Below are 11,099 nucleotides of genomic sequence, written 5' to 3'. Positions count from 1 at the left end.
TTTAAAGCTTATATAAGCTTTCCTTAAGCTTATATAATAATCAAAGAATCAAAATCAACTTATAAATCCAAGAATTAAACAGCTGAAATTAAACTCACCTTTAACTGATGCTTACGGGGAGAAGAAGAAGCTGAAGAAGAAGACTATGGATAGATTTCCTCATTTCTCACATTTTATATTCCTTAAAAAGACATAATAAAAATCTTCTCTTAGAAAAGACCATAATACCCTTGTTACTTTCCAGCTTTACTATTAAATCTATGAACTTTTAGCTTATTTTTAAAACAAGCATATAGTTTTCAAAATTTGTAAATTAGTCACAGACCCTGAATTTCGGGATGTTATAGGGAAGTTCGCAAGACTAGCAATTGTAGTCGATCTCAATAAACCACTACTTCCGTTCATTGGCATTGATGGATTTGCTCAGCTATTGGAATACGAGGGATTACAGCATATCTGCTTTCATTCTGGTGTATATGGTCTTTCGAAGGAGGAATATGATAAGAGGCCTGAAAGTGCATCGAAGACTGCGGATAATTCAAATGGAAATCCGGTTTTGCAACAAGAAAATGAAAGTCATTCCCAGGACCTCTATGGTCCCTGGATTGCAGCGCAGGTACAGTTTTACTTTTATACTTTGTGTTCATTATATTTCTACCATATTTGCAATTGACCATATTACTAATGCTATTCCTTTGTTAATTTCATATGCCGACTTATGGATTCACTGGTCGGGGTAGGAGATACATCTGGAGGCAGTACCCCGAATGATCATTATTTCTGGATGCGACCTGAGGACATTGATTACCCGCGTCCTGTATATAGTTGATCCGATCTTGCTGCTGAAATGGCTGCTGCTTTGGCTTCTGCTTCCATCGTTTTCAAAGACAACAAGGCATACTCTCAAAAGCTTGTCCATGGTGCCAGGACACTCTTTCAGTTTGCTAGGGATCAAAGAGGCAGATATAGTGCTGGTGGTTCTGACCCTGCTCTCTTTTATAATTCCTCAAGTTACTGGGATGAGTTTGTTTGTGGGGAGCCTGGGTCAGTTAGCTACTCATCCTAAACTTGCCAAGCATTCTGGTGCTTTCTGGGGTGGCCCAGATTATGGTGTTCTTAGCTGGGATAATAAGCTTGCTGGTGCTCAGGTAACCCTTCTACTTGTTTTTATAGTTTTGTTCCTTGTATGGCTGTCCGCCCTGTTTTTGATGATTTGATATAAAGAATCTTTCCAGTAAAAGTTTGCTTGGAATTTGTATTTTAGCTGTGGGATAATAAGTAGCTACTTTGATATGCAATCTATTTAGAATGGAGCGTTTATCAATTTTTACAGTAACTGTGTACTACTTGCCACAATATGCTTCTAGGGTTATGGGCTTCTGTTGATTTCTATCTGTAGACTTCCTTTAAAAAGCTTCCATGTTCATTGCTAATATAACCAACGTTTTTGTGTTTTAGGTGCTTCTGAGCCGGTTGAGATTGTTTGAGTCCTGGGTATCCATATGAGGAAATATTGTGTACATTTCATAATCAAACTAGCATAATTATGTGCTCATTCCTTCCGGTTTTTACTAGCTTTAATAGGACGAAAGGTAAGCATATCCTGCTCTTTTTGACCATGCGATACCCTAATGTGTTGGTTATGTTTCTTTTCCGTGACCACATCAACTTTGGACATTTACGCAGGAGGTTTGATTCAGTTAAACCATGGAAGGCCTCAACCTCTGTAATACGTTGTCAATGCAGCCTTCTTAGCCGCCCTATACAGTGATTATCTTGATGCTGCTGATACACTCGGATGGTACTGTGGTCCAAATTTCTATTCAACTGATGTCCTGCGTGAATTTACCAAAACCCAGGTATGTTTTAGTATGTTCTTCTGGCCAAGGCATTTTAGGGCAGGGTGACCCATAGTTTGTTCATCTGGCTGTTATTTTGGCAGATCGATTATATTCTTGGAAAAAATCCTCGGAAATGAGCTACGTTGTGGGCTTTGGTAATCATTACCCAAAGCATGTTCACCATAGGGGTGCATCTATCCTCAAGAATAATGTCAAATATAGCTGTAAAGGGGGATGGAAATGGAGGGATACGAAGAAGCCCTACCAGAACACTCACTTGTGGGAGCCATGGTTGCTGGACCTGACAAGCATGATGGATTCCGTGACGTTCGCACCAACTACATCTACACAGAGCCGGCTCCTGCTGGCAATGCAGGTTTGGTTGCTGCACTTGTGGCACGGTGACAAGTCAATCGGGATCAACAAGAATACCATTTTTTGTGCGGTTCCACCAATGTTTCCCACACCGCCACTGCCTCCGGCACCTTGGAAACCATGAAGAAGCTTTTGATCTTTCTTCTGTCCAAGTTGTGTGAGATTTTGGAATTAGTTTTCGGTACGATAAAGACCTTAGAAGTGAAAGAAAAACGCAAGAAGGCAAGTGAGGAGATGAACAATTAAACAACCAGCACAAAATTTGTCGTGGTTCGGTTGTCGGCATTGGGAATCAGACAAGCATTCATTCAAAACTTGGATAATTTGTATATGAAAGCCTATTTGGATAATGTGGTATAGAGACAAGCGTGCGTGTATGATATTGATATTGTATTATTTGAAACACTGAAATTGAGTCGAATAAATCTGTATTTGATGTCCGATTGTTACAGAAATCTCGCCTTGGCTATTTCTTTCAAGGTTTTTGCCTTAAATAGCAATAAAAGTAGAACTGATGTTGTAAGTGTTTGTTATCCGCTTGAACAGCAAGTGTAAATGACAAGACATGTATGGTTTAATGTAACGTGAAAACCTTTTGCTGTAATTGTGTAGTGAAGAAACTACAACTCGACCATGCAATTCTTCCTATCGAAAGTCGCAGTGTCTCCGTTCTTCTTCCATCATTTTTCGACGCCCATACCCTCCATATTTGCTCTGTTTCTCCACATTCATCCTAAGACATTGGTGTTGGGGGATTCATCCTCATCTCCCAAGCTTCAAAATGAGATTTGGATCTTCGTATAAAGGTCCGAAGAAGTTAAGAATTTTAGAAGGGTATAAGCTTTTGGGGGATTCATGGAGGATTTGAGAAGATTAGAAAGTTGCCAACTTATATTTTACCTTCCCTTTACTCTTTAGTTGTATCATGATTCCTTTTATTGCTTATTTGTTTAGTGAAGAAGGAAGGAACAAGAGAAATGAGAAGTCTTGAAGAGGTTATTATGGAACCTTATTTTTATTTTTTTTGGTCAATGTAATACATTTTTGTTGTTAGTGTATAGCATATGAACCATAAATGTTGCGTCTTATGAGTCAAATATGTTTGATATGTATTCTATGAATTTGACGTTGAAAATGGTTATAAATGATGCCAAATGATGTATTGATAATGCTTGTGGTCTTAGGAATTGATTTGGGTGTTAGATGGGATGCTTAGAGCCATGTTAGGATGAATCCTCAAATCTTAATAGGTCATTTTTACGTTCTGATTTCGATATTGTTCTTAAAGTATCGATACCCTTTAAATCTCAAAAGAAATCAAGATAAATTTGATTGAAATATCGATATTGTTCATATGGTGGAGTATCGGCCCACTTTGAAGCATTTTCTGGTATCTATACTTCCCATTATAGATGTTTGGCACAAACTACCTTTTAGAGTTTGGAGCTCCATTTCGCAAGAAATAAATAAAACTAAAGTTACAAATTTTGGACACCAGACTTACTTTCTCCCACATTACTAGTGATGCCAACAAGTTGGCTGACGCTTTTTCCCGTCTTGGACGCTAGACTAACCTGGGAAACTTTTTCAAAATGACATTGTGAGACGACGAAAGCAACGAGGTCAACACAAAGCATATGAATTGGATTAGGAAGTGTTTGCAGGGACCGACTTATGATTTTATATCAATGAATGAACTTCTAAAATTTTACGAGGGGTATACTTATAAAATTCTAATTGACGAAAATAAATTTTTAATAAAATATATGATAATTTTAAGTTTTTAAGGGAACAACTACTCTCACACGCCTCTCGACTAGGGATGGCAATGGGTCGGGTCGGGTCGGGTTTTTGGGCCACCTGACCCGACCCGAGAAGAAAGGGTTCTCCACCCGTGACCCGACCCGACCCGACAAAATTAATGTTTCACCCGACCCGACCCGACCCGAATACATGACTTAGAAACCCGACCCGACCCGACTCGACCCGAAATAATAATAAAAAAAAAATTAATTCAATGAAAACAGTGACTTAATTGAAAAAAATTATATATGGAGGGATATTATTGTAATTATCCCTAAATATATAAGATAAAATTATATATATTTTTCGGGTCGGGTCGGGTCGGATTTTTTTTACCCTAAACCCGACCCGACCCGAACATTGCACTTAAAAAAAACCCGACCCGACCCGAACCCGAAATTTTTTTAAAAAAATCCGACCCGATCGGGTCAGGTCGGGTCGAAACCCGTCGAATTCGGGTTGAATTGCCATCCCTACTCTCGACTCATCCTTGATAGTATAGTTACGTGAGTGCTTATATTCCCACATCTCTCATGGCAGAATATGTAAATTACATGGACCCTTGATTTGGGAATGAATAAGGATGGGTAGAAGGGGACTTGTAGGAGAAATCATCCCCTTAAAATTTTAAATTATCTTTGATTTTAAATTTTTATATATTTTCTTGTAATAATATATTTTTCTTCAATAAAATTTTAAAAATTTATTTCCTCCCATATAAAATCTCGTGTATATATCCTCACAATGGACTGCAACAAGAACAATAGCTTCGTCGAGGCTAGTCTATGTTAAAGGGCAATTTCCAAAGATTGGCACAAGAACACTTATTATAATATTAATATCCGATATCAATGAATTAAATAATAATTCATCGTCATGAAATCTTAACCATTATCTAATTCATGAATGATGTATAAAATTAATCCATCAAATGCTAATATAGCCGAACTTCCCTTTGTATTTTCAAAAATTGTTGTTATTCGTAGAGGTTACGATTCGAACACCAACAGTTACTGTAGGATGATTATGCGTTCATTGTCAAATGGTTGAAATTATTTAGAATAGATATTACTTTATAATCATCTTAACTTAATAAAAAAACATATCTTATTAAAAATTAAATAGATAGAAAAATAAAAATAAAAATAAAAAACAATGAAAGGTACCATTTTAATGTTAAGTTGGCAAACGACCAACACCAAACAATAAAATCATACAAGGAACCTTATTCATAACTGTGAAAAAGGCGTATCATTAAGGTTAACAGCTTGGTTGTTGAAATCATTCGAGTTTAATAATGTTAAAATCCCAGAGATTAAACCAAAGATATTCTTGTTTTCTGCTTTTCTATTTTTAAATGTCTTATCAACAATGGATCTAAACGGCACCCGTTTATGGCTCTAACATGACAATCGATTAGATGATGACAAGGTAAAAAGGTCAAATTAATTTTTTTGATCGACAAATTCAAAATGATATTTTAGAAAGTTTGATGACGTGTAAAAGTATTTTATTTTTATTTTTATTTAAAAAATATAATTTATTTTAATTTATAGTAGTATGACTAAATTGATAGAATATGTAAATAACAAGGACTAAATGTGTGATTATATCAAAATATTTAACTTTGTTAATGGAGTTAATTCGGGATGACTGCATCTTAATTAAATAAAAACGAAAGTGACCATATCTTATATTTTTTGAAATCAGTGATCAAAAGTGGATAAAATACAAACATAAGTAATCATTTGTGTGGTTAACCCTTAATTTTATAGATAAAAAATAAATAATATTTTTAACTTTAGAAGTTACATTAAATGTAAAATAATTAAAATTTATATTAATTTTTTAAAAATTGAATATTTTATATATCATTAAATTGTAAATTTAAGGGTAAATTGAGTGTTTAGTACCTAAATTATCAAATCTTGGTCTATTTTAGTATATAGGCTTTTATTTTTTTTAAACCATACCTAAATTTTAGTTTTTGTTTCATTTTAATATCTCTGCTCAAAATTTAACGTTAAATTTTGAATTTTTTTTAAAAGTTTAGGTACTAAAACATACCAAAATTGGTAGTTAGATATTAAATACATTAAGTTTTGGACAGTGAAGTACTAAAACAAAACAAAAACTAAATATTAGGTATGATTTTGAAAAATTAAAAACTTATATACTAAAATAATCCAAAATTAATAGTTAAATAATAAACGTGCAATTTACACTAATTTTAATAACTTGACGATACATATTCGTAGGCCAAGAGGGAACGCACGTGGCCTCCGTGACCCAAACGAGAGGACCGTGTAGTGTACACAACCATGTCATTAAAGTCAACGACACGTGTCATCTCTTCTTGCCTTGAATTATTCATACTTTGAAATTTCCGCCTAAAAGTCGGAATTAGTATCTCTTCTGTCATTGAAGTATTTTTCTAATGATTTTTGTACCTCTCAATTCGGCATGTAAATGAAAGGATAAAATATAAAAAGAAAAATATTAATAAGATATAATGGTAAATTTAATTTTTGTAAATTGTTTTGAATGGCATTTTTCTATTTTCTGTTCGTTTTAATATTTTGTTCTCTAATTAATAGTATATTCATTGTTATAAATAAAATCTAAAAACGATCCCACAAAAATTGAAATAAACAGAAGAAAATTTAGTTGACCCTTATTTGTAATGAGATAAGGGGAGTAGGATTATAGACAGCCCCCAACACCAGATTGAGAGTAATTTCCGTGAGAGACCTTCAGATTATGAAATGTCCTCAGTAAAACTCGATCTTACGACCTCAAAGTTAATAATCTTGCGCTCTACCAACTAAGCTGGATGATCATTTCCCAAATAAATAGAATCGTTAAAACCCGAAATCAATTATAGAAGACAACATATTGCAAATCTGAATATGAAATTAGTATTCAATTCACTGCCATTATCGATTTGAGATTTATCCAAAATTATCATGTTTGGATATACTTTCCGAGAAAATAAGGAAATCTTTTCCTAGAAAAATAAATAACAACCCACGACCATTCCAATATATAGCCGTCCACCTTTCTCGCTTCTCTTTGTTACTAATCTCTGCATCTAAGTTAGCCAAAAAATGCCGGGAGAAATTTACATCGCCTCCATCGACCAAGGCACCACCAGCACTCGGTTCTTAATCTACGACAAATCTGCTCGAGTAATCGGTTCCCACCAGATCGAGTTCACTCAGTTCTACCCTGAAGCCGGGTACTCCTTTCAAAACTCGATTTCCTGATCAATTTGTTTATTGGAATTTGTTGATGTGTTTATTGACGTTACTTTTGCTTTGGCGGGGGATGTTAGATGGGTGGAGCATGATCCAATGGAGATATTGGAGAGCGTGAGATCGTGCATCTCAAAGGCAGTAGACAAGGCTACTGCTGATGGACACAATGTTGACAGTGGACTCAAAGCAATTGGATTGACCAATCAAAGAGAAACCACTGTTGTTTGGAGCAAATCTACTGGTTGTCCTCTCTATAACGCGATCGTTTGGATGGATGCTCGTACCAGCTCCGTTTGCAGGTATTCCTTTTCTTTTATCAGTCTCATTCTCTAGTTTTTTCTGTTTGTTGGCTGATTTCTTGTTCGGGGATAAGAAAGCATACTGAATTTTAGGGTGGACGCAGGCGAACTTATAGAATTTTAGGTTGCCGAAACAGATTATCAATAGAAAAAACCTTAAATGTAGAAGAATTTGAAAATTTCAAATTCCATCCGCCCCCTCAGTCCATCCCTTCTGGATCTATTTTCATCTCGTTCTTCTTCCCTATCTTTGATGTTGCTTACTTTTTTGTTTTTTTTCTTTGAATTAGTTGTTAAAGTTTTGGATTATTGATAGGTTTCAATCATGAGCGAGAGAAGTTTTTCATACTTCGAATTGTTTTGATTTATATTCTCTTGGTTTCTGTAAGCACGAATTCCTTTAGTTTTGCTGCCAACGGCCTAGTTTGAGTTCTATGTAATTTATGTTTGAGTTGATCTTCATATTAGGAAATTGGAGAAAGAACTATCAGGAGGGAGAACACATTTTGTGGAATCATGTGGTTTGCCTTTAAGCACTTATTTTAGTGCAGTGAAGCTGCTATGGCTGATGGAGAACAAGGTTGAGGTTAAAGCTGCTATTGAAAACGGGGATGCCTTGTTTGGTACTATAGACACATGGTTAATCTGGAACTTAACCGGTGGTGTAAATGGCGGATTACACGTAACCGATGTCTCTAACGCATCGCGTACTATGCTTATGAATCTCAAAACCCTTGATTGGGATAAAACCACATTGAAAACTCTTGGAATACCAGCTGAAATTCTTCCAAAAATTGTGAGTAATGCCGAGGTCATCGGTAAAATCAGCAAAGGGTGGCCTGTTTTTGATGTTCCTATTGCCGGATGTCTTGGTGATCAGCATGCTGCAATGGTTGGTCAAGCTTGCCTAAAGGGTGAGGCCAAAAGCACTTATGGAACTGGTGCCTTTATCATGCTCAATACAGGCACTGAGCCTGTTAAGTCGAATCATGGGCTACTAACCACGCTTGCATTCAAGCTTGGTCCAAATTCACCGACCAACTATGCTTTGGAGGGATCTATTGCTATTGCTGGAGCTGCAGTTCAGTGGCTAAGAGACAGTCTTGGAATAATATCATCTGCAAGTGAGATCGAATCTTTGGCATCAAAGGTCGATTCCACAGGTGGGGTTTACTTTGTTCCTGCTTTTAATGGATTGTTTGCTCCGTGGTGGCGAGATGATGCTCGTGGGGTTTGCATCGGAATCACGAGGTTTACAAGCAAGTCTCACATTGCTCGTGCGGTGCTCGAAAGCATGTGTTTTCAAGTGAAAGATGTATTGGATTCAATGCACAAAGATGCAGGAGAGAAGGGTGAGGTTAAGACTGAAAAGGGGGAGTTCTTGCTTAGGGTCGATGGTGGTGCCACTGTCAACAACCTCTTGATGCAAATTCAGGTTAGGGCCCTATTATTTTCCTGTTGTTTTTTGTTTTCCTTTTCACTAGCTATTATATTGCTTGTTGCTGCCAATGAATTTTAAGCGTTCCAGTTAGGCCTGCGAATTTCATATCAACATTGTAACCATTCAACCTGGACCATGACACATTCTCGATGCATCGTTTACACATTTTGGCTTAGTACTTTTTCTTAGAATCTCAGCTGCCTGGCAATGGATACCTCTGTGTGTATAAAATCGAAGAGACCATCTAAACCATTCATGCACTCTTCATCCGATCATCTGATTTTGTGTTTTAATCGTGGTTGATCACAGGCGGACTTGTTGGGAAGCCCCGTGGTGAGGCCAGCTGACATAGAAACAACTGCTCTCGGTGCTGCATATGCTGCTGGAATAGCTGTAGGAGTGTGGAAAGAAGACGAACTCTTTGCTTCGGGGCATAAGCTCAGCACCTCAACCACATTCTCCCCCACATTAAGCGAAGAAAAGAGGAAGAAGAAGGTGGATTCTTGGTGCAAAGCTGTTGAAAGAACATTCGGTTTGGCCGATCTCGAAAGTTGATGCATCAACACTTGGTTCTGTTTCAACTTCCTGGTAACATTGTCATATTTTCTCTAGATTTTATTTTTCATTTACATACAAGAATACTATGGTTTTGCATTTCAATGAATACATTATAATAAAATGATTAATGTAATCCTGTTGTAGTCATTGCTTTACTTCAATGATTTTCCTTTTAACATAACTCCTTATTATGACTGCCGAAATATTAAGTGTGTTGTTTATCATATTTAAGTGTTCTGTATTATGCTTTTTTTCCCCTAATGCTTTGCTCTACTATTTTATACAAAATTTATCTGATCTTCGAGTTAATTTAAATTAATCATGTTAAATAACTCAACCAATTTTTTCTTTAAAATTAAAACCACTGGTATTCATGTTATTGGGCCTTTTTGTGGAGGATGCATGCAGTCTCAACAATTCTTTTTCAATTATGTTTCAACACTGTACGAGATGATTTATTCTAAACATTAATTCTATGTTTTGGTTTTTAAAGTATATCTATATATTTATTTTATACTTCTTTTCTATGAAAATAATGTTTATTTATTTATTTATTTATTTTGGAAATTGAAAAACTTGTTTCTTAAATTGAAATAAAGTTTTATTTTCAATCATAAAAAAAACATGTTTGGTAAAAGACTATCAAAAAGGTGTTGAGAAAGGGGACATTTTTAGTTTATTTTGAGGACCACTAAAAAAAATAGACTAGATTCTGGAAATTATGTCTTTTTTGAGGATGAATTTGAGTACCATTAAATTTGAATACCTAAATATAGTTTGTGTGAGATCTAAAAATATTTTTTAAGGTGCATATGCATATGTTAATAATAAAAATAAAGTGGACACAAACAAAATTTTAGAATGGATATTATCAGTAAAATAAGTAATTAGTCAACAAAAATTTAATGGAGGGTATCAAATTGAAATATAAATTAAATTTAGGTATGATTTTGAAAAAAAATAAAGTTTAGGTATTAAAACAAAATAAAAGTGATAGTTTAAATATTAAATATGTAGTTTACCCAAAAAAATAAAGAAAAATAAACTCAAATTATTATGAAGCATAAAAGAATGGACAAAATATATTTTATTTAGGATAATCATTCGTTTTTATAATAGTATACAACGTTGCGTGAAGTAAATTGAGAGATACTAGGGTTACTTTTTTTTATAACAAGATACTAGGATTTTATTAAATAAAAAATAAGATATAATTAATATTAACACAATCTTAACAAAAACATTTAAAGGTCTTGAAGAAAAATAAAACCAAAATATTCTTTTAAATATATGTTTCAGTCTTTTAAAAAAATCTAATAATTATCAATAATTTCATCTCCTATATTTAAAATTAGATGTAATATTAATGTAGGCATAAAAATCGAGAGAATCAATCTAACAGATTACTCCATGAATGGTTCTAAATGCATCCATGAAGTTCTATAAAAGGGGTCAAACTATACAAGACTGTCAATCTTTCATAATTAGAAGGTGTGATGTGATGAATGCAACATCAAACTATAAC

The 11,099-nt window shown here is 34.8% G+C and overlaps 1 protein-coding gene and 1 pseudogene across 1 annotated transcript; both read left to right on the top strand.

Annotated features, from left to right (window-relative positions):
• Positions 1-718: 718 nt before the first annotated feature.
• LOC120195925 lies at positions 719-2,423 on the top strand (annotated as a pseudogene).
• Positions 2,424-7,051: 4,628 nt separating this feature from the next.
• LOC120195777 (glycerol kinase-like) lies at positions 7,052-9,718 on the top strand. The gene is made up of 4 exons (XM_039197699.1): positions 7,052-7,257; positions 7,354-7,575; positions 8,044-9,010; positions 9,326-9,718. The coding sequence occupies exons 1-4, from the start codon at positions 7,127-7,129 to the stop codon at positions 9,569-9,571; spliced, it is 1,566 nt and encodes a 521-aa protein (XP_039053630.1). The 5' UTR covers positions 7,052-7,126; the 3' UTR covers positions 9,572-9,718.
• Positions 9,719-11,099: the final 1,381 nt, after the last annotated feature.

Source organism: Hibiscus syriacus, unplaced genomic scaffold (assembly GCF_006381635.1).
Source record: "Hibiscus syriacus cultivar Baekdansim isolate YM2019G1 unplaced genomic scaffold, ASM638163v2 tig00117021_pilon, whole genome shotgun sequence".
NCBI classification, from domain to species: domain Eukaryota; kingdom Viridiplantae; phylum Streptophyta; class Magnoliopsida; order Malvales; family Malvaceae; genus Hibiscus; species Hibiscus syriacus.
The sequence above is the reverse complement of the archived record's forward strand: the minus strand, read 5'-3'. Positions and strand labels throughout refer to the sequence as shown.

Bases quoted from the DNA above. Each gene is read 5' to 3' on its own strand.
- LOC120195777 (XM_039197699.1), top strand. From the start codon at position 7,127: ATGCCGGGAGAAATTTACATCGCCTCCATCGACCAAGGCACCACCAGC. The intron at 7,258-7,353 runs GTACTCCTTTCA...GGGGGATGTTAG, and splicing joins CAGTTCTACCCTGAAGCCGG to ATGGGTGGAGCATGATCCAA. The intron at 9,011-9,325 runs GTTAGGGCCCTA...GGTTGATCACAG, and splicing joins ACCTCTTGATGCAAATTCAG to GCGGACTTGTTGGGAAGCCC.